Source organism: Equus asinus, chromosome 15, assembly GCF_041296235.1.
Source record: "Equus asinus isolate D_3611 breed Donkey chromosome 15, EquAss-T2T_v2, whole genome shotgun sequence".
Taxonomy (NCBI): Eukaryota; Metazoa; Chordata; class Mammalia; order Perissodactyla; family Equidae; genus Equus; species Equus asinus.
This window is the reverse complement of record NC_091804.1, coordinates 35,796,731-35,818,720: the sequence shown is the minus strand read 5'-3', so window position 1 is coordinate 35,818,720 and position 21,990 is coordinate 35,796,731. Positions and strand designations below refer to the sequence as shown.

General features: G+C 41.0%; 3 protein-coding genes across 3 annotated transcripts in view; 2 read left to right on the top strand and 1 right to left on the bottom strand.

Moving 5' to 3' along the window:
• WFDC3 (WAP four-disulfide core domain 3) overlaps positions 1–21,990 on the top strand; it is a 145,270-nt gene that overhangs the window by 100,268 nt on the left and 23,012 nt on the right. The gene's annotated exons all lie outside the window — the stretch shown is intronic.
• WFDC11 (WAP four-disulfide core domain 11) lies at positions 13,770–15,565 on the top strand. Its single transcript, XM_014859848.3, has 3 exons — positions 13,770–13,866; positions 14,896–15,037; positions 15,544–15,565. The coding sequence occupies exons 1-3, from the start codon at positions 13,770–13,772 to the stop codon at positions 15,563–15,565; spliced, it is 261 nt and encodes an 86-aa protein (XP_014715334.1).
• On the bottom strand, positions 18,866–21,527 carry WFDC10A (WAP four-disulfide core domain 10A). The gene is made up of 2 exons (XM_070486349.1): positions 20,046–21,527; positions 18,866–19,152 (listed from the first exon to the last, which is right to left on the bottom strand). Exons 1-2 carry the CDS (start codon positions 20,151–20,153, stop codon positions 19,012–19,014), a joined length of 249 nt encoding a protein of 82 aa, XP_070342450.1. The 5' UTR covers positions 20,154–21,527; the 3' UTR covers positions 18,866–19,011.

The following is a 21,990-nucleotide window of genomic DNA, read 5'->3' as shown; positions in this document are numbered from 1 at the left end:
ATCTATTTCCTCAGGGAATGTTAAGAATTAAGAAAAGATTCTGCAACAGGTCCAAGATGTGTAGAAAGTTGCTTGCCATTTGAGTCTTAGTACCTAGCATATGCATTGTATTACAAGCGTCTGTGGCAGGTTAAGATGCTGGATAGAACCTTTGCAAGTCCAAGTACGAGAATTACAGAACACACACCTCGAGTAGTGAGGTCAGGCCTTTCCTTCTTCTGTTGTCATGTGCTTTCTATTTGAGAAGAAGCTCCTGACCTGCTAGAGGACCCTGGTAAAGACTGAATGTCTGACCATGGGATATCAAGTCACTCTGCAACTGGAACCTTCCATCACAAATTTGGAGTTATCTAATCTATGAAGTCTTGAAATGGGATGTGCATAGAGATGGTCTATTGTCAAATGGAGGTGATATAAATGACTCAGAGCTTGATCAGTTCCAGAGGAAATGGGTAACCTGTATAATCAGGTGTTTGGGCTCCAAGGACCTACTGATTTCCCCTCCTGCTTCATTCTTGCCCATTGCCACTAAGTCTCCCAGAGGTGCTTCCCTTTCTGTGTCACTGTTTGCTCTGTAAGAAGTGATAACTTCCCATGTCTGTCTGCTTGAGTCCCTTGCACTTTCAAATCCCATCTTTTAATTTTTTAAAATTTATTTGCTTTTGCTGGGAAAGATTTGCACTGAGCTAACATCTGTTGCCAATCTTCCTCTCTCTCTCTCTCTTTTTTTTCCTCCCCAGAGCCCCGCTGCATAGTTGTATATTCTAGTTGTAAGTCCTTCTAGTTCTTCTTTGTGAGCCACTGGCACAGCATGGTTACTGACAGATGAGTTGCATGGTTCTGCACCTGGGTTGCAGAAGTGGAGTGTGCCAAACCTTAACCACTAGGCATCAGGGCTGGCTCTCAAATCCTTTCTTTTTGATTTCTTAGGAACCAGGGATCTGATCTACCAGTTATCAGCCTTGTTCTCAGTATTTCTCCATTCATGCTTGGACTTTTTCTTTTTCTGAGGGTGATTTTGTTTATGTTCTAGGCTGAGCCCGCTGCTCCTATTTCCTCATTTCCATGCAATCTCTGTGTGGAATGTACGTCTGTGCATAAACACAGACTCTAACACTACATTTGCTTGATTTGAGTGTTTATTTCTCTGCTAATACATCATTTGAAATTTGTAGCATTCTCTATTTCCTCATTCAGCTGAGGGTATGGGTTATGGATTGATTTATTTGCTCTCCTTGTTGATCTGTATGGGTTTTTTGAAGAGAGCCAAATTTAGGCAGCCACAGTTACACTATGGCAGACTATTTTTTTTACTTGCTTTTAAGAACTTCAGGGAATTTTTGGCAATTCTGTCTTGATTTTAAGATTCGATTTTCAGAAACAATTTTTGTAGAAAAGGTGGTAATTTTTTCTTCTATTCATTCCTAAATATTTTCTAATTTCCCTTGTGATTTCTTCTTTCATCCATTGGTCATTTAAGAATGTGCTGTTTAATTTCCACAAATTCGTGAATTTTCCAGTTTTATTTTTGTTGTTGATTTCTAACTTCATCTCGTTGTGGTTGGATAATATCAATTTTTTGAAATCTATTGAGACGATTTGTGATCTAACATATGGTCTATCCCCAAAAACGTCCCACGTGCACTTGAGAAGAATGTACGTACTGTTGTTGTTGAGTTGAGTGTTCTGTATATGTCTGTTAGATCTAGTTGTTTTATCATGCTAAGTCCTCTATTTCCTTACTTATCTTTTGTCTAGTTGTCCTATGTGTTATTGAGAGTAGGGTATTGAAGTCTCCAATTATTACTGTAAAACTGTCTATTTCTCACCTCAATTCTGTCAGTTTTGCTTCATATATTTTGATGATTGTCATTAGGTGCATAAATGTTTATAATTGTTGTATCTTTTTGCTGTATTGAAGCTTTTATTAATATATAACGTCCTTCTTTGTCTCTTGTAAATTTTTTTGATTCAAGGTCTGTTTTGTCTGATATGAGTATAGCCACCCCGGCTCTCTTTTTGTTACTATTTACATGGAATATCTTTTTCCATCCTTTCAGTTTCAATCTATTTGTGTGTTTGGATCTAAAGTGAGGCTCTTATAGAGAGGCTATGGTTGGATCATGTGTTTTTATCTATTCTGCCAATCTCTGCCTTTTGATTGGGGAGTTTAATCTATTTATACTTAAAGTAAATACCGATAAGGAGGGACTTCTGCCATTTTTCTATTTGTTTTCTATATGCATTATAGCTTTTTTGTCCCATATATATGACTGGATGGATATACACAAAAATGTTAGCACAAGGTGAAAAAATCAGTAGTGATTTTAAAATTTCTTTGTAATTTTCATAGATTTACACATTAAGCATGAGCTGCTGTTTAAATAGTACAAAAGCAACAAATAATATTCTGGAAATAAACCATTTTTCCTATAGAGAGAAGTAAATGGGATGAAGCGATGAGGGGCCCTATGAAGAGGTCAAGGCCAAGGATATGTTATAAAATGGGAAGAAGCAATGAAACAGACCTAGAGAAGAAAATTTTCAGGCAATCCATAAGGTTTTGCTTCCTTCTTGCTCTCCATCCTTCCCATTCTAGCCAAGCAACTCTGGGACTACTCCAAGCCCCAGGCAGGACTTACCCCAAACTCTCAACAGTCAGCTTGGCCCCTAAAATTCCCCTTCCCATTATGCTCCTCTGCTAGTATTTTAAGGGCACCTGGAGAGAGTGATCTTGGTGATGGGAGATGGGTCCAAGGAGTATCATGGCTCCCAGTCCCAAGAGAAGCTGAGGGCTTCACCATCCGGCATACATGGCTCTCGACTCACTTCCTTTTAAATCCTTTACCTGACACTTACTAGCTGTGTGACATTGGATAAGTTGCTTAACTCCTCTGTGCCTCAGTTTTAGCATCTGTAAAATAGGAATAATAATAATCCTAAACTCATAGGATCGTTGAGAGTATGAGTTAATACACGTTAAATATCTGGCATGTCAACACAAATAATCCATAATCAATCTATAAATCAAAATTGGGGTGAGTTTATTATGAGCTATGTCTGAGGACTATAGCCTGGGGCCTTCTTTTCCTGAGAAAGGAACGGCACCAAAGAAGTGGAGTGTACAGAATGGTTATATACTGTCTTGGAACAAAGAGCAGACATCACAAATGATGTGAATGTCCCTTTTACAAGTCACAAGATTGCTTTGCTGGCACAGCACATCAGTGATCACAAGGCAAGCACAGCAGGTTGGTAATTAATCCTTAGTTTCTAGGAAGAGATGTTTATCAGTAAGGAAATGCTAGTATGGGGGAAGATACACCCCTGTCTTTAAGGACATCATTCTTGTCTTTGGGACATAGTGGATGTTTAAAGCATATGTACAATGCATATTCAACAGGCCACATCAGGTCCTTTTGGAAAAACAAAGTCAGGCCGAATTAGTTTTAAACCAAATGGCTTCCTCATATACTCCAATAAATCCTATTGCTTTTCATTTATTTATCAGACACATAGTGAATTTGGTGTTAAACCAGGTGACTCTTGACACTTCATTGGGTAAGTGTTTCCTTTGTTTATTTAACAAACCTTACATAGCACTGTCTGTATGCCAGACATTGGCCCTTAGTACTTAACAAACAATCACTCACGGAGCCCCAACAACTACCCTGTGAGGAAAGTACTGTTACTATCCCCACTTTGCAAATGAGAAAATTGAGGCACAGAGAGGATTAGTGATTTGCCTAAAGTAAGTGGGAGCTGGGACTTGAATCCAAGTTAAATCTATGTTTTAAATCTCTGTGTTATATAGCCTGTTCTTGGCAGAGCTCTCTCTTTTCTTCAGCACAAAAGCCTCAAGACACTGCTGACAAGGTAGTGTTAGACTGATGCTAGCAATAGAGAAATTAATATAGAGATGGGTGAGACTTTGCAAAAGTCATCACACAAATGTTAGAAAAATAGATATACAGACAGATATGCAGATCCTCCCCCACCTCTCCAATCCCCCAGCCTTCCAGGAAGCATGTGTGCTGGGGGAGGAGAGGCTCCTCTAATCACACAGTGTTCCGCTTCTACCTGTGTTACTCGCAGCAAAAAAGGAGAAAGAAAGTACATCTTGAATAGAAATTCAGTGACAATGTTCTGTACATACCCAGCTTATGGCTTGGGGCGGAACTCACAGATCTGCCACAACTAGAACAACTAGAATGATTACATTCTGAGTCTGTGAATCTGTTCTGGCCATCACCTGCCCCCTGTGCAGGGGCTCTACGGTTCCCAGAGACCAGCAAGAAGAGCCATCAGCCAAATAATACCAGCACTTCTAACTTGAACATCTTCAGAGGTAGGTGGAGGTCAGAGTCCCGGGATTGAAAGTGTGAGCCTACAAACCCTTTTATTTGTGGCTTGGTTGAATGAGTTCCCTGTCCCAGTCATGCTCCCAGATCATGCCAATGCTATCCCTCTATGGAAGAAGTTATTGTCCTTGTTGTTCAAAGGGAGAAACCAAGACAGAGAAAGATGACATGGGTGGACACCATGTCCCTTCATATGTAATACCCCAAGAAGAATACTGTGTATTGCCTACATAGGATTCCCACTGAGGTGCATAACTTGAGTCTAATCATGAAGGAATTTCAGATAAACTTAAAATTCGGAATGGTCAGTTAAAAGAAAAGGTTGGCTGTATTCTTCAAAAATTTCAACATCATAAAAGACAAAGGATATTACAGGTGAATTTGTAAAATGGAATACTGATGGTAGATTAGACAAAAGTATATTTTATGAATGTTAAATTTAATGAAGTTGATAATTGTACTACGATCATGTAAGAAAATGTCTCTATTGTTAATACTCACTGAAGTATTATTCGTAAATAAGGGCCATGATGTATGCTACCTACTCTCAAATCGTTCAGAAAAAAATATATATAAATGAGAGAGTGAGATTGAGAAAGAGAGATAGAAAAAAAGAGGAGGCAATTAGGGGTAAATTCTTAAAATAAGTGAATCTGAGCAAATGGTATACAGATTCTCTTTGTGCTATTCTTACTCTTGTAACTTTGAAATTATTTCCAAATAACTTTTTTTGAACTTTATTTTTTAATTTTTTTATTATTTCATTTTTTAAATTTTAAATTTTTATTGCAGTAACATTGGATTATAACATTCTATAGACCTCAGATGTACATCGCAAGATACCTTGAACTCTGTGCAGATCACATCATGTTCACAATCCAAAACTAACTATAATCCATCACCACACGTGTGCCTAATCCCCGCTACCACTCTCCCCTCTCTCCCCCTCCCCTGTGGTAACCACCAATCCAATCTCCATATGTTTGTTTGTTGTTGTTTTTATCTTCCACATATGAGTGAGATCATACAGTATTTGACTTCCTCCCTCTGACTTATTTCACTTAGCATAATACCCTCAAGGTCCATCCATGTTGTCACAAATGGCTGGATTTCATCATTTCTTATTGCTGAGTAGTATTCCATTGTGTATATATACCACATCTTCTTTATCCATTTGTCCCTTGATGGGCACCTAGGTTGCTTCCAAGTCTTGCCTATTGTGAATAATGTTGCAATGAACACAGGGGTGCAAGTATCTTTATGTATTTGTGTTTTGAAGTTCTTTGGATAAATACCCAGTAGTGGGATAGCTGGATTGTATGGTATTTCTATTTTTAATTTTTTGAGAAATCTCTATACTGTTTTCCATAGTGGCTGCACCAGTTTGCATTCCCACCAGCAGTGTATGAGTGTTCCCTTTTCTCCAGATCCTCTCCAACACTTGTTGTTTTTTTGTCTTGGTAATTATACCACTCTGACTGATGTAAGGTGATAGCTCATTGTAGGTTTGACTTGCATTTTCCTAATAATTAGTGATGTTGAGCATCGTTTCATGTGTTGGTTGGCCATCTGTGTATCTTCCTTGGAAAAATGTCTGTCCATATCCTCTGCCTATTTTTTGATTGGGTTTTTTTGTCGTTGTTGTTGTTGTTGTTGAGTTGTTTGAGTTCTTTATATATTTCAGAGATCAACCCCTTGTCTGACAAATGATTTGCAAATATTTTCTACCAGTTGGTGGGTTGTCTTTCCATTTTGTTCATGGTTTCCTTTGCTTTGCAGAAGCTTTTTAGTCTGAGGTAGTCCCATTTGTTAACTTTTTCTTCTGTTTCCCTTGCCTGAGTATACATGGTATTCGAAAAGATGTGGCTAAGACCAATGCCAAAGAGTGTACTGCCTATATTTTCTTCTAGGAGTTTTATGGTTTCAGGTCTTACATTCAAATCTTTAATCCATTTTGAGTTAATTTTTGTGTAAGGTGCAAGATAATGGTCTACTTTCATTCTTTTGCATGTAGCTGTCTAATTTTCTCAACACCATTTGTGGAAGAGACTTTCCTTTCTCTATTGTATGTTCTTGGCTCCTTCGTCAAAGATTAACTGTCTGTAGATGTGTGGTTTTATTTCTGGGCTTTGAATTCTGATCCATTGGTCTCTTTGTCTGTTTTTGTGCCAGTATCATGCTGTTTTGATTACTATAGCTTTGTAGTATGTTTTGAAGTCAGGGATTGTGATGCCTCCAGCTTTGTTCTTTTTTTCTCAGGATTGCTTTGGCTATTTGGGGTCTTTTGTTGTCCCATACAAATTTTTAGATTCTTTGTTCTATTTCTGTGAAGAATGTTATTGGGATTCTGATTGGGATTGCATTGAATCTGTAGATTGCTTTAGGTGGTATGGACATTTTAACTATGTTTATTCTTCTGACCCATGAACGTGGAATATCTTTCCATTTCTTTATGTCTTCTTCAATTTATTTCAATAATGTCTTATATTTTTCAGTGTACAGGTCTTTCACCTCTTTGGTTAAGTTTATTCCTAGGTATTTTGTTTCATTTGTTGTGATTGTATTCTTGATTTCTCTTTCTGTTAGTTCATTGTTAGTGTATAGGAATGAAACTGATTTTTTAAAATTGATTTTGTACCCTGAAACTTTGCTGTAGTTGTTGATTATTTCTAATAGTTTTCTGATGATTCTTTAGGGTTTTCTGTATACAGAATCATGTCATCTGCAAATAATGAAAATTTCAGTTCTTCCGTTCCCATTTTGATTCCTTCTATTTATTTTTCTTGACTAATTGCTCTGGCTGACACTTCCAGTACTCTGTTGAATAGGAATGGTGAGAGAGGGCACCCTTATCTCGTTCCCGTTCTCAGAGGGATGGCTTTCAGTTTTTCACCATTAAGTATGATGTTGGCTGAAGGTTTGTTGTACATGGCCATTATTATGTTGAGGTACTTTCCTTCTATACCTATTTTATTGAGAATTTTTATCATAAATGGATGTTGGATCTTATCAAATACTTTCTCTGCATCTATTGAGATGATCATGTGATTTTTACTCCTCAATTTGTTAATGTGGTGTATCACATTGATTGATTTGTGTATGTTGAGTCATCCCTGCATCCCTGGAATAAATCCCACTTGATCATGGTGTACCATCCTTGTAATGTATTGCTGTATTCAGTTTACCAATATTTTGTTGAGGATTTTTGCATCTAACTTGATCAGTGATGTTGGTCTGTAGTTTTCCTTCTTTGTGATGTCCTTGTCTGGTTTTGGTATCAGGGTAATGTTGGCCTCATGGATGTGTTAGGAAGAGTTCCATCTTCTTCAATTTCTTGGAATAGTTAGAGAAGGATAGGTACTAAATCTTCTTTGAATGTTTGGTAGAATTCTCCAGAGAAGCTATCTGGTCCTGGATTTTTGTTTTTTGGGAAGTTTTTGATTACTGTTTCAATCTCTGTACTTGTGATTTGTCTGTTCAGATTCTCTGTTTCTTCTTGATTCAGTTTTGGGAGGTTGTATGAGTCTAGGAATTCATCCATTTTTTCTAGACTATTGAATTTGTGGGCATATAGTTTTTCATAGAATTCTCTTATAATCCTTTGTATTTCTGCAGTATCTGTTGTAATTTCTCCTCTTTCATTTCTAATTTTGTTTATTTGTGCCTTCTCTCTTTTTTTCTTGGTGAATCTGGCTAAGGGCTTGTCAATTTTGTTTATCTTCTCAAAGAGCCAGCTCTTAATTTCGTTAATCCTTTTTACTGTTTTTTAAGTCTCTATTTCATTTATTTCTGCTCTGATTTTTATTGTTTCTCTCCTTCTGCTGACTTTGGACTTTCTTTGTTCTTCTTTTTCTTACTCTGTTAGGTGCATTTTAAGATTACTTATTTGAGATTTTTCTTGCTTGTTGAGGTGGGCCTGTATTGCTATGAATTTCCCTCTTATGACCACTTTTGCTGAATCCCATAAGAGTTGGTATGCTGTATTTTCATTTTCGTTTGTCTCCAGGTATTTTTTAATTTTCCCTTTGGTTTCTTCAATGATCCAATGGTTGTTCAATAGCATGTTGTTTAGTCTCTACATATTTCTGACTTTCCCAGTTTTTTTCTTGTGGTTGATTTATAGCTTCATAGCATTGTGGTCAGAAAACATGGTTGAGATCATTTCAATCTTCTTAAGTTTATTGAAGTTTGCCTTGTTTCCCAACATATGGTCTATCTTTGAGAATGATCCATGTGCACTTGAGAAGAATGTATATTCTGCTGTGTTTGAATGGAATGTTCTGTATATATCTATTAAGTCCATCTGATCAAGTGTTTCATTTAAATCTACTATTTCCTTGTTGACATTTTTGTCTGGATGATCTGTCCATTGATGTGAGTGGGGTGTTGAGGTCCCCTACTATTATTGTGTTGCTGTTAATGTCTTCCTTTAGGTCTGTTAATATTTCTTTATGTGCTTTGGTGCCCCTGCATTAGGTGTATATATATTAATAAGTGTTATCTTCTCTTGGTGGAATGTCCCTTTTATCATTATATACTGCACTTCTTTGTCTCTCATTGTCTTTTTAAAATTGAAGTCTGCTTTATCTGATAAAAGTATGGCAACACTGCTTTCTTTTGGTGGCCATTAGCTTGGAGTATTGTCTTCCATCCCTTCACTGTGTCTATGTTTGTCTTTGGAGCTGAGTGCGTTTCCTAGAGGCAGCATATTGTTGGGTCTTGTTTTTTAATCCATCGAGCTACTCTGTGTCTTTTGATTGGAGAATTCAGTCCATTCACATTTAGAGTAATTATTGATATCTGGGGGCTTAATACTACCATTTTATCTCTTGTTTTCTGGTTGTTCTATGTTTCCATCATTTCTCTTCCTTTGTGTTTCTGACTGCCATTTCATTTTTGTGGTTTTATGAGGAGGATTTCTCAGTTTTCTCTCTTATTGTGATTTGTGGCTCTGCTCTGATTTTTTGTTTAGTGGTTACTGTGAGGATTGTATAAAAGATATTGGAGATGAGATAGACCATTTCCTCATAGCAACTTATCTCCATTAACCTAAGCAGGTTCCTTCCTTTTTGTCTCCCCTTCTGAGTAATTACTGTTACAAGTTGCTCTGTTTTTAATTTTGTGAGTTTGTGGCTAAGTTGAAGTGTTTATCATTACGTTTGGTGCTTTATTCCCCTTTCTTTTTAAAGCTGTAATTGAGTCTATGCCTGCCTAGTCTTGTAGAGAGCTGCAGGATTCTGATCATGTCTGTCTATTTATCTTCTTGCTCGGAACTTTGTAGACCTTTGCCTTTTTTGTTGCCAGTGTGAGGGCATCTTTAATTATTTCTTGTAGGGGAGGCCTAGTGGTGATGAACTCCCTCAGCTTTTGTTTATCTTGGAAAGTTTTTTTCTCCATCATATCTGAAGGAAAGTTTCACTGGATAGAGTATTCTTGGCTGAAAGTCTTTGTCTTTCAGTATTTTGAATGTGTCATTCCATTCTCTCCTAACCTGTAGGGTTTCTCCCGAGAAATTCACCAAAAGCCTGATAGGGTTTCCTTTGTAGGTTATTTTTTTCTGCCTTGTTGCACTTAAAATTTTTCTTTATCATTAACTTTTGCCATTTTTACTATTATATGCCTTGGAGAAGGTCTTTTAGCATGGATGAAGTTGGGCATTCGATTAGCTTCATTTATTGTAAATCCTAAACCATACCCACGTTTGGGAAGTTCTCTGCAATTATTTCTTTGAACAAGCTCTCTGCTCCTTTCTCCCTCGCTTCTCCCTCTGGAATACCTATAATCTTATGTTGATTTTCCTAATTTAGTTAGATATTTCTTGAAGAGTTCCTTTATTTTTTAAAATCTTAGTTCTGTCGCCTCCTCCACCTGTAGAATTTCTACATTTTTATCCTCTAGAAGACTAATTCTTTCCACCGTAAGATCCATTCTATCTCTAATGATTCTAGATGGTTTTTTATTTCATTAATTGTGTTTTTCATATCCAGGATTTCTGCTTGATTTTCTTTATAGTTTCAATCTCTTTGGTGAAGAGATTCATTTTATTGTGGAACTCCTTGAATTGTCTTTCCCTGTTTTCTTGTAAGTTGTTGAGTTTCCTCATGATGGCTATTTTGAATTCTCTGTCATTTAGATTGTAAATTTCTGTGTCTTCAGGGTTGGTTTCTGGAAAATTGTCATTTTCCTTCAGGTCTGAATTGTTGCTGCAGTTTCTCATGGTGCTTGATGAACTAACCTTTTGTCAGGGCATTTCTGGTATTCTTAGGATTCAGATTTCACCTGTTACTCCAGTGGGTAGCAGGAGCAGAGTTTCTGGCCTCACCCTGTCTGCTGGAGGCTGTGGGGGTATTAAGGGTACTTGCCCCAGCCTGGGATGTGTTCAGGCACTTGTGTGGGCTGTGCTTGGTGGACAGGGCTTCCTCAGACATGGACTAGGATCACTCCTTGGCATCTCAGGGGCCATATGGACTCCCCCTCCCTGAAGGCAAACCTGAGTGGGCTCAAGGCTGCCATGTCTTTTCCCACAGACACCCGGACACATTCCCTCTTTCAGGGCTCAGCAGCACTACGAATGCTTGCTTGGGGCCTGGGGAGTGCTTGCCTCAATGTGTAGATCTGCTGTGGTCTCTGTTTATGGTCCAGAGTGCTGCTGTACTTGGTGGGTGGGGCCTCTTCACTGGGACCTGGGCTAGGGCCACTCCTAGGCACTGCAGGGGCCCCTGTGGGCTCCCCCTCCCTACCAGGAAGGTAAACCCCAGTGGGTTCAAGGCTGCCACACCTCTTCCCACAGCTGCCCAGACACGTTGTCTCTTTCTGGGCTCAGCAGCACTGTGAGTGCTCACTCAGGCCTGGGGAGTGCTTGCCTGAGTGTGTAGATCTGCTGTGGTCTCTGTTTATAGTCTGCTGGACCACTGTGCTTGGCAGGCAGGGATTCCTCACTGGGACTAGGGCTAGGGCTGCTCCTAGGCAGCACAGGGGCGTGGTGGGCTCCCCCTCCTCACTGGGAGAGCAATAGAGATCACGAGTGTGGGCAACAGTTACCACTGCCTCCTCATACAGTTGCCCTGCTGCATGTCCCCACATTCGGGGCACTTGTGTGCTAGGCTGGAAAGCATACGTGTGGGTGCACAGGGCTACTTGGGGAGAGCAGGGTATGCTCACCTATCTCTGCCACTTCCTGGGGGGCCAGTCGCTCCATCCTCAGGTGTATAGCTGCATGTGTCTCTCAGGCATCTTGTTGTGCTGTGTGGACTTCCTCCGTTGGTCAGTGAATGTCCATTTAGTTGTAGTGCAAAAGGAGGAGAGAAAAGGGAACAGCTTACTCCACCATGTTGCTGACATCCTGAGCAGAATAAACCAATCTTTTTTTTTTTTTAAGATTTTATTTTATTCCTTTTTCTCCCCAAAGTCCCCTGGTACATAGTTGTATATTCTTAGTTGTGGGTCCTTCTAGTTGTGGCATGTGGGACGCTGCCTCAGCATGGCCCGACGAGCAGTGCCATGTCTGTGCCAGGATTGGAACCAACGAAACACTGGGCCACCTGCAGTGGAACGCATGAACTCAACCACTTGGCCATGGGCCGGCCCCAGAATAAACCAATCTTAATGGAGAAAAAACTGGGAAAAGCTATGCAGGATTTGAAATAGGCAGTATCCTTTACCCAGGACCTCCAGATCTAAAAATGTGTGTCTGAAGCTAACAATGGGTTTAACCAAATTTTAGTTGCAAGAAAGTCCCCAGTGACATTTTTTTCTGAAGAAAGAGAAACTATAAATTTTCAGATGCCTTATGATCAATGGGAAAATATTAATGATATGTGTAACTACTATGTTGGGCAAATATTCATGGGGACTGTTACTGGTGATATGTTGAAAAGCTTGTCCTTTGTCTCATTTAAATTTATTCAAAAGAGTTACTTCTTTCCCTGACCCTATAGGAGAACTTTGGTATAGAACTTGACTTTTCTAGACACTGCACAAATTTAGAATATAAAAAGCCTAAGCCCATATAATAGTTAAAACACTATTCTTGAGTTAAAACTGTGACTTCCCCCACACCTAGAAACTTGCAGTTGGGGAAGAGAGTGGTCAGTTTCCTTGCTCTTTCGTCTCCACCTGCAGCTGGCTAAGTGCCATTTTGGAGGTAGAGGAGGGGGAAGAGACAAGGGGGTAGGGACAGCTCTTTTTGACAGGTAGTGTACATTTGTGCTGTCTGAGCTTAGTATTGCTTAAAGTTGACTCTGTCATGGGTGGTTTCGTGGGTTCTTTGAGTCTCCCCCCAACACCACCTGATGAAAGTTTCTCACCTGTGGTTCTCTTGTTATGGTTGAATCCATCTCCTTTCTGGCGGGCCTATTGTGACTCCTTTCTCAGACCCCAGGCATCTTTCCACTCCCTTTCTACTTCCTTCTGCTGAGGTCCCATGGCTTTTCCAGGCAACCTGCCTGGAATGAATCTGGCACACACCCATACTGGCTCTTTCTTTCATCCTTTGCCCCATCAAATTCCATAGTGCAAGCTGTAGCCTCCCTTGTGGCCATAGGTCACTTCAGACAGCCTCCTGCCCTTTCAAGTGTGACTCAGACACCTACCCACTGTGTCTCCATAAACTGTTGGAGCACGTATAGAGCTCTATGGGAGGCATCCTTAAAGCCTTTCTATTGGCTTGGAATTAAGAGACTTGGAATTAAGGGAGCATAGCACTCTTTAAAGAAAATCTGCTCAAAAATTTCCTCCAAAAAATGTGTCAAATTCCTGACCATTTTCCACTTTTAAAATAAGCAAGGGTTTTAAGAGTCCCTTAACCACTTTTTGGCCGTCTTTCTCTCTCTTTCTCTTTTTTTAAAGTCCTACCAATTGATTTTTCCCACAAACTCGCTTTAGGATCTATCCAAGGTTTTGGTCAAAACTTCCATTTTAATATCATGCTACAAATTTTTTAATAAAAAGTCAAGATATATAACGGTAAGTCAAATATGATTTCAGTTTTATAAAAATAATTCATAGTTATATATATGCACATATAAAAGACAGAATAACATATACCAATAGGGTGGGATTACTAGAAATATTTCATTGTCTTCTTTGTACTTTTTTATGTTTTAAGAATTTTGTAAGCTGAGTTTGAATTATCTTGCAATCAAGGGAAGGAAACACATTTTTTAAACAATGTTTTTCTGCAAAAGGAGGGCATGAAGTGTAAGATGAAGAGGTACCTTTTAGTAAAGCCAATGCTCAGCTTAGGCGTATGCCTATTGTTGGGTAGGTGGAGGGCAAGGAAGAATAACTGGAAGACAAAGTGTAAAGAAATTCTATAGGAACTTCTTCTTGCTTCACAACTCTCTTTATCTCTCTTGAATTCTAGCAGCAACTGGGAAAAAAATCCTAACAACATATATTCAGACACATATGGTCAGCATCATGAAGATTTGGACACCTCTAATTATGACATCCCTCTGTATGGTGCTACTGCCTGTGCTGGGAGGAATGAAGCAAAGGCCTAGCCGTAGGTGATGAGGCTGGGTTGGGGATCAAAGTGGGTGATAGGGCTGTGCTTGCTTCTGGATAAGTGAAGGGGTACCATGTCTGGCACATCTGACTCAGGATCTGCCTTCTCTGGATCACCTATTGGAGAATCAGATACTGTTTTATGAAAAGATCCAAGAAATTCTCAAGCTGAGGTCCTTTAATGGTACCTCTTCCACCCTTGAAGGTAGCAATGAGTATCTGTAAACTTTTATATACATTCCATAAATTATAAGGATGTAATATTTTCCCATGTTAGGCTATCTTGCAGGGAGCACCAATACAGAGCTGTCATATCTTCCCATACTTCTGGAAGCTCTGTGTCCTAGCTATGTGTACTTTAATGAGTATCAAATGGGTATTTCTTAACATATACCTTTAGTTTTAGTGACAAGGTTTTTCAGAATGTTAAGTGATGGAAAATAGACATGAGATGGGTCCCTAGTAGGGAAAAGTTGGGGGACATATGATAAGAAAATGAAATCAGTGGAGGGGTCCAAGAAAATTGAGTGACAAAGACAAGAATTTGGAGAGAGGCTGAACTACTAAAGGCAAGATCAGCAAGGAAGAGAAAAAAAGGGAGAGAATCTGTTCCTTACTCTCCCTCGTCTAGCTTCCCATACTATGAAACAGTTGTGGTAATGAGGCTAGAGGGTATCTTAGGCCCTGAGAATGCCCATGCCATAAATGTAGATTTTATAGGAGGGCACATTAATACTGGGAGTATACTGAGTACTACCTGTAGGATGTAGAGGCCTGCAACACTGGTAGGACCTGGGGAGCAGAGAAGGCAAAGAGGTTAGTGAAGATGCAATGGGGTCAGTGAAAATGCCATGACTGGAATTTGGGGAGGCTTAGGAAGTAGATTTTCTTATAAGGTATCTATATACCTTGGTGGGGACTTGAGGTTGGGGTTCTAGGAGGGGCTGTTAAGCTTACGAAGGGCTTCCCTTTCCACACTTTTCTGCGTGGTCCCTGTCAGCCTCTTACCAACTCATCTGAATTTCAGTTGGTGATATGTTAACTGAAGAGTGCTGGGGAGAGCCAACGATCCGTGAATGTAACAAGAGGTGTTCTAGAAGCTTTAAATGTATTGCCGTCAATCACACATGCTGCTGGACTTATTGTGGGAATATCTGCTGGGAGACAAAGTGAGTTGGGAGATGTATGCTAGGGCGTGTGTCTTCACCAATTGTCACCCTCTTCTCAGATGCTGTTATTCCTAAACAGATGACTGAGTACCCCCAAATCCTAGGCACAAAAATGGCAAAGGACAATGTCCTCTAAACCTGAAAAGCAATTCATTGGCAAATAAACCAAGACACCAGCTTGGGGCACGTTGCTTCTTTTATTGTATAAACAATGCCTGTGCTGTCGTCATTATATTACTCAATGGTTTGCTCTTTTCCTAGATTTTGTCCAGATTTCTAACCATTGCCTTCATGGTCAGACCTTTCCATGAACACTTTTGGCTCAGCTAGGCCCCAAATCTCTACCTTTCTCTGTTCAATAAACTGATAACCCCCTTACTCAGAAGTGGACAATTCCTGTATTTATGTCCCACGGTCTGGTGGGGATGGGAATATTAAGCTTGGGAATGAATGCTTTTTTCTAAGTGTTTCCCAGTCTCTAAGCATCTAAACTTTTCCTCTTGCAGGATACCTCCTGAAGACAGATAAAACCCTAACCTCTCACCAGGACACCAGTCTATTCTCACTGAAGGTTGGGCAGGAGCAAATCCTTGACAAATAAACTCATTTACCAACAGTGGCCTTTGGCTTTTTTCCACTCCATTCTACTATACTTGATTGCCCTTATTACAACCCCAATATTGCTCCCATCCTACTGGGCGCATAAGCTTCCAACTTGCTTCCCCATTAGATGACCTTAGAACTGAGAGGCTACTCTTATAGGCTTCACAGAAGAGAAGTTTACTTCTCAACTGCCACATTAATGTGGGTAATTGGCAAGCAGCCCCCTTTCATTCGGTTTTTCAGAGAGCAGGTCTCTGGTAAATTAGTTTCTCACAGGTATGGGTAAACAATTCCAAAACTATTTTACGTGTATACGAGATTGAACAAATTGGCAAATAACTGGTAGATGATAGGAGCCAGGTTTCTAACTGTCAGAGAAAAGACGTTACAAAGGGAGAATACTAGAATGGCATAAAAGAACTTAAAAAATTGAATAAAAAGATAAAAGTCATCCTAGAAATAAAGATCGTCACAAGATACTCAAGACAGAATAAATTCAACTAAACTATAAGAGGCATTGAGAAAAATAATGAAAGAAACCTGGAGACCAAAAGTGAAATGCAAAAAGTAGAAACAATAAGAGAGAAAAAGATTAATAAAGAAGACGGGCAAATAAAATCTAAATATATATAATAAATATGAAGAGTTTTTCCAAAAAAAGAAAAGAAAAGTAACTAATGTTAAAAACTACAATCCAAGAAAACTTTCTGTAAATAAAAGAAAACCTGAATCAATGTGAAAAAGATCCACCATATACCCAGCAACAGTGATCCAGAATATCCTCTGAAATCAGACGTTTGGTGCCCTCTAACACAAATTCTTACTTCAACCTTCTCACACCCTCACTAACGATTTTCAGGAAGTGGACCCTTCCCAAGCTAAGACACTGGACACTATATTAATTGACGGATGTACTCCTAGAAAATGTAATTTTAATGATATAATTTTTTACTTAGGAGCAACTTCCTTTGGATAAAACTTTCCTTGAATGCTACTTGCCATGCTCATTGTAATTATATTTGGGCTGATGGGCATTTCTTGGTGGTAGATATCGCACTCAGCACCTAAACCTACCACCTGCATTCCGGATAACTTTCTGTAGTTTCTTAATTAGATATCGTGGGTTTTTTAGAACACAGACAACTACCAGAGGTGGAGTAGGACAGACTTTGCTGGTGAAGGCATCTGAATGGACCCGGGAGCACTGGAGGCAGTCAAATGATGGAAATGAGGGAAGAGCTGACCAACAGGATGCTGTATGAGATAGGGAGGATACTTCTAAAGTCCTCCTATCTGCTTGGCATAGAAAGGGAACAGGTCTGGAGCAGTAGAAGAGAACAAAGCATGCAAAAGCAGTGGCAACCATGAGGCTACATGTTTGGTTACAAACAGACCAGCCCTGATCTGCGATTCTCTGGGACTTGACACTTTGGAGTCCCAGATCATGGCAGAATTTGCATTTGCTTCTTCCTCTGCTTCCATGTGATGCATGGTCTTCCAGGGTTCCCCACTCCTCTACTCTACTTATTATGGAGACACACAGTTGTTCATTAAGACAGAACATGCAGTGATGTTCAGGCAAGCACTCCTTCCAGCCATAGCATTCTCGGTGTACTTTATGAGTTCCCTGGGGCATGGTGGAGTGTCCAGAGAGAGTGAAGCCATCAGTTTTCACAAGGGAGAAAAGCAACTGCTTCCAGCAAAATTCATGGTCCACGGTGTTCATGCCAGTGGTAAGGAATAGGTCAGCCTGGTACCTATGTTATACCCGCATGATAGGGAGTACTGGACATGGACATGGGAGGTTATTTGTTATGTGGTCCCTGGCAGGTAACTTTGCCTCTCTTAAGAGTGTCTCTTAGGGTATTTGGGGCATGGCTAAGCACTGGGAAGAGGCTAGGAGAGTGAGGCTATCTGAGGAAGAACCAAGTAAGAGCTCTTGTAGAGCATTCCCTGACTACCACCTACCACCAATGACGTCTGTGTTGGTGGTTGATCATGATCTCTTTCCTAAGGCCCCCTTGTCCAAGGGCAGTTCTTAGCAGAAGTGGAGAAGATCCTCCAACACCAGGAGCCCTGTGATGCTTCTGAGGTGGGCCAGAGGCTCTGGCCTGATGGAGGCAGGTTTGCTCCTCCGATGTCTCCTTCACCGATGCCCAGCAGGAAGCACTGGACTGGAGTCTAATGCTGCACGCCTGCCTCAGCATGGCCTGTCTACCCAAGTTCTTCAGACTTGACTCCAGGTCCCGATTGGCCCCATGGGACCCAGTCCCTGGATCTAGTCCCAGGACCACTTCACAGGACTTGTGATGCACAGAGTAGTAGGGAGTCTGTACATCAGTGATTAATTTCCCCTGACTCACCATGAGACCATAGGCAAGATCCATAGCCTCCTTGTGCCAATTAATCCTTAGCGGCATCACCATGAACCACCTGTTCCCACACCCGTGGCTGCTCTATGGATTAAAAAGTAGAGAATGAGGCCATAAGGAGGAGGACTTGGGAGAGGTAGGGACCGCTCAGTTAATGGAAGGCAGTGGAGTCTCAGAGCCTGCAGCCCATTCCAGGCTCCATCATAAGAGTGGCCATATTGGTAGAAGACAGAGTGGAGAAAGTTTGAGGTTAGCATAGTCTCTTGGTTAACATAGACTCTCACCTCCATGCCTACGGTCTCACCGTAACGGAGAAGAATCGAGCAAACAGGGAGTCCAGAGGAAACATCCTCCTCTAACTGCATCATGACCTCTCAGTCTGTTTTGGCCTTGGGGCATGTCACTTCACTTTCCTGGGATTCATTTTCTTCACTGTAAAGAGACAGTAATCTGAACCTCAGAAGGAGAAGGAGTGGGGTGGGCCAAGGCTGGAAACATGAATGCAGTCCTTGGGGGCCTCCTACTCTGTGCCCCAGGGTCTAGCCTCCACCCAGCTCATGTTTAACTTGGCCCTTCTGACTCCAGGGTAAAAAATGTTCTCCTAGTATCAGGAGATGCCACACATGAGCACTTTCTCCCCCTGGGAGCACTGGTTCAGTAAGCAGAGCAACAAGGGTAGAGCCTCCAGGGGCCTGGCCAGGGTGCGTGGGCCAAAGGGAGAGAGAGGAGAGAAGCATGACAAGGGGAGAGAGATCAGAGATAGGGACCCAGAAAGGCATGGGGACCCTGGGGCTGCACTCTGTTCTCAACGATCATAAGCACTGGGAGTAAAACACACAGGTCCTTGGGCGTTTGTTCTGGTTTATTTGACAGGAACAAGTAGTTCAGACAGTGGGGGCGGGGGTGCACTCCTGTTGACATCCTTGTGCTTTGGTCGCAGGCACAGTCTCTGACAGAGGGTTGACGGAGCAGGAGGCACAGCCCAGCCCACTCTCCCACTCACAGGATGTTCATGCAAATATTCCCGCAGAAGGTTGAACAGCATATGTTATTTGCCTGACACTCTTTGTCATATGCACACTGGCGTCTGCACATATGTATGTCGACGGGTTTCTCACAGATGTTGATTTCTTGTGGTAGCTGTGTTTCTGAAACAGAGTAAGAGCAAGGTCAGTGGAACCAGGCCCCTAGAGAGCACCTATCTCAAGCTTAAAGCCTCCTCCGAGACCCCAGAACCCAGGCCCCACTCATGGCATTCTTGGACTTTTCAGGGAACTCACCTTCTGGCCCTCAGCAAATCCTGGTGATTGGTAGTATCTTCAATCCTATTCTCCCCATTCTCCCCAACAGATCTCAATGCCTGGGCTTCCTGGACCCTCTCCATCCTCCTGCACCAGGACCTGTCTCCCACTAGTCACGGCCGCAGAATCTACACTCTGACCCCGAGAACTCAATGAAGTCTGAGACATCTTGCAAACCACCCTCTACTCTCCAGAATCTGTAGGGTCCAGAGAAGAAGAGGAAGTTACTTCCTCTCCTCACTGTCACTCCAATACCCCTGCCCCTTCCCAGAAAATACCACTTTCAATATTTCCCTTCCACTGCCACCATCCTAGTCCCTCTGATGATGACTTTAAATTGACCCTGAACACCCCAAAGTTTGCTTTCCCAACATCCTTTTATTCTACATCTACTCCCGTAAACGTCTCTGGATGTTCACTGGTTACGTATAAATCCAAGAATAGTTATTTTGTTTTCCCATCTGACTCAGCCCCCGTGTAACTTTCATTATTGTGTGTACCATTTGTCCCTGGATGTTCAGAATGGAGAATAAAAAGACGTATGTCCCCCTCCCCCATCACTATTCCCAGAGCTGAGGAAAGGGGCTGGAGGGCCATGGTTTGGGAGGACCTAGAGTCGTCACAGTGCTGTGGTCAGCGCAGGATATGCTGAAAGGTTCTAATTTCCAGGTCCTCCTTAGACTGGACACGGCCCCTCCTGCCTCCTCCCCATCCCTGTCCCTCAGTCCATCACCTACGCTGCATCTCCTTCTTTGTGGATCTTCTTTTATGGACCCCTCCCTGGGCCTGCAGCAGCAGCACACAGAGAAGCAGGAGGGGCAGCAGGGCCTGGGTTGGCATGACTCTGCAGAGCAGTGAGCTCTAAGTCTGGCACAGATTTCCCTGGAGAGCTGGGGATGGCGAGGGAAGGAAAGAAAGAACAGGTTATCCTGGGCTCCTCCCTGCCTCTGCTGGCCAAGCCAGGGAGTCCTCGTGTCCTCCCTTCGCCTGCCCCCTGCCGTGGCCTGCTGTGTGGACTTGGGCTTCTGCAGAGATGACTCCTCCTCTCACATAACTAACCCTCCCCTTTGCAAACAGAATATTTTCCCGAAAGATGTAATCTATTTCTACTTTCAAATACAAAATAATTTACAGAAAAAAGAAAAGAGAGAAATGTAATTTTAAAAAATTATGATAATCTTACCGCATAGAATTAACCTGTCTCATTGTGTTATCTTTCTAGTTTCTTTGCATATTTAATGTAAACAATCTTTTATTTTCTCACATTTTGGTTCACCCACCTTTTGTTACCCATCTTGTTCCACCCTCATTTAATCATGTAAATATTTTAGAAAACATGGGTTTCCATAATTGCACGGCTCTCACAGTAAATGCCTATTGTCAAGCATTTGTGTTGTACTAGTTATTGATTATCTAGACAATATCATCTTGAGCATTTTTACTCATAAATCCTTGATTTTTTTAAAACTAAAGTAAGAGAGGTGGAATTTGTGGGTGAGAGAGTAAGTAGGTATTTTAAGTATAAATAAATAAATAAGCAAACATACATACATATATAGATATATATAGAGAGAGAGAGAGAATTTGTTTTTCTTTTTTTTTTGAGTTCATAATAGTTTACATCGTTGTGAAATTTCAGTTGTAAATTATTTCCTGTCTGTCACCACATAAGTGCTCCCCTTCACTTCCTGTGCCCACCCCCATGCCCTCCCCCTGGTAAGCACTGAACTGTTTTCTTCGTCCGTGTGTTTGTTTATATTCCACATATGAGTGAAATCACATGGTGTTTGTCTTTCTCAGTCTGGCTTATCTCGCTTAGCATAATACCCTCTAGATCCATCCATGTTGTTGCAAATGAGATGATTTTGTCTTTTTTATGGCTGAGTAGTATTCCATTGTATATATACACCACGTCTTCTTTATCCAATCATCAGTCGATGGGCACTTGGATTGTTTCCATGTCTTGGCTGTTGTGAATAGTGCTGCAACGAACGTCGGGTTTCAGGTGTTACTTTGGATTGTTGGTTTCAAGTTATTTGGGTAGATACCCAGTAGTGAGATAGCTGGGTCATATAGTAGTTCTATTTTTAGTTTATTGAGGAATCTCCATACTGTTTTCTATAGTGGCTGCACCAGTTTGCATTCCCACCAGCAGTATATGAGGGTTCCCTTTTCTCCACAAACTCTCCAACATTTCTTGTTTTTTATCTTAGTAATTATAGCCATTCTGGCTGGTATAAGGTGGTATCTCATTGTAGTTTTGACTTGCATTTTCCTAATAATTAGTGATGTTGAGCATCTTTTCATGTGTCTGTTGGCCATCTGTATGTCTTCCTTGGAAAAATGTCTCTTCATATCCTCTGGCCATTTTTTGATCGGGTTTTTGGGGGTCTTTTTTTTGTTCTTGAGTTGTTTGAGTTCTTTATGTATTTTGGAGATCAACCTCTTGTCTGATAAATGATTTGCAAATATTTTCTACCAGTTGGTGGGTTGTCTTTCCGTTTTGTTCATAGTTTCCTTTGCTTTGCAGAAGCTTTTTAGTCTGAGGTAGCCCCATTTGTTAACTTTTTCTTTTGTTTCCCTTATCCAAGTAGACACGGTATTCGAAAAGATGTGGCTAAGACCAATGTCAAAGAGTGTACTGCCTATATTTTCTTCTAGGAGTTTTATGGTTTCA

Bases quoted from the DNA above. Each gene is read 5' to 3' on its own strand.
- WFDC11 (XM_014859848.3), top strand. From the start codon at position 13,770: ATGGTCAGCATCATGAAGATTTGGACACCTCTAATTATGACATCCCTC. The intron at 13,867-14,895 runs GTAGGTGATGAG...TCTGAATTTCAG, and splicing joins AATGAAGCAAAGGCCTAGCC to TTGGTGATATGTTAACTGAA. The intron at 15,038-15,543 runs GTGAGTTGGGAG...TTCCTCTTGCAG, and splicing joins AATATCTGCTGGGAGACAAA to GATACCTCCTGAAGACAGAT.
- WFDC10A (XM_070486349.1), bottom strand. From the start codon at position 20,153: ATGCCAACCCAGGCCCTGCTGCCCCTCCTGCTTCTCTGTGTGCTGCTG. The intron at 19,153-20,045 runs TGATGGACTGAG...TCAGAAACACAG, and splicing joins AGAAGGAGATGCAGCGTAGG to CTACCACAAGAAATCAACAT.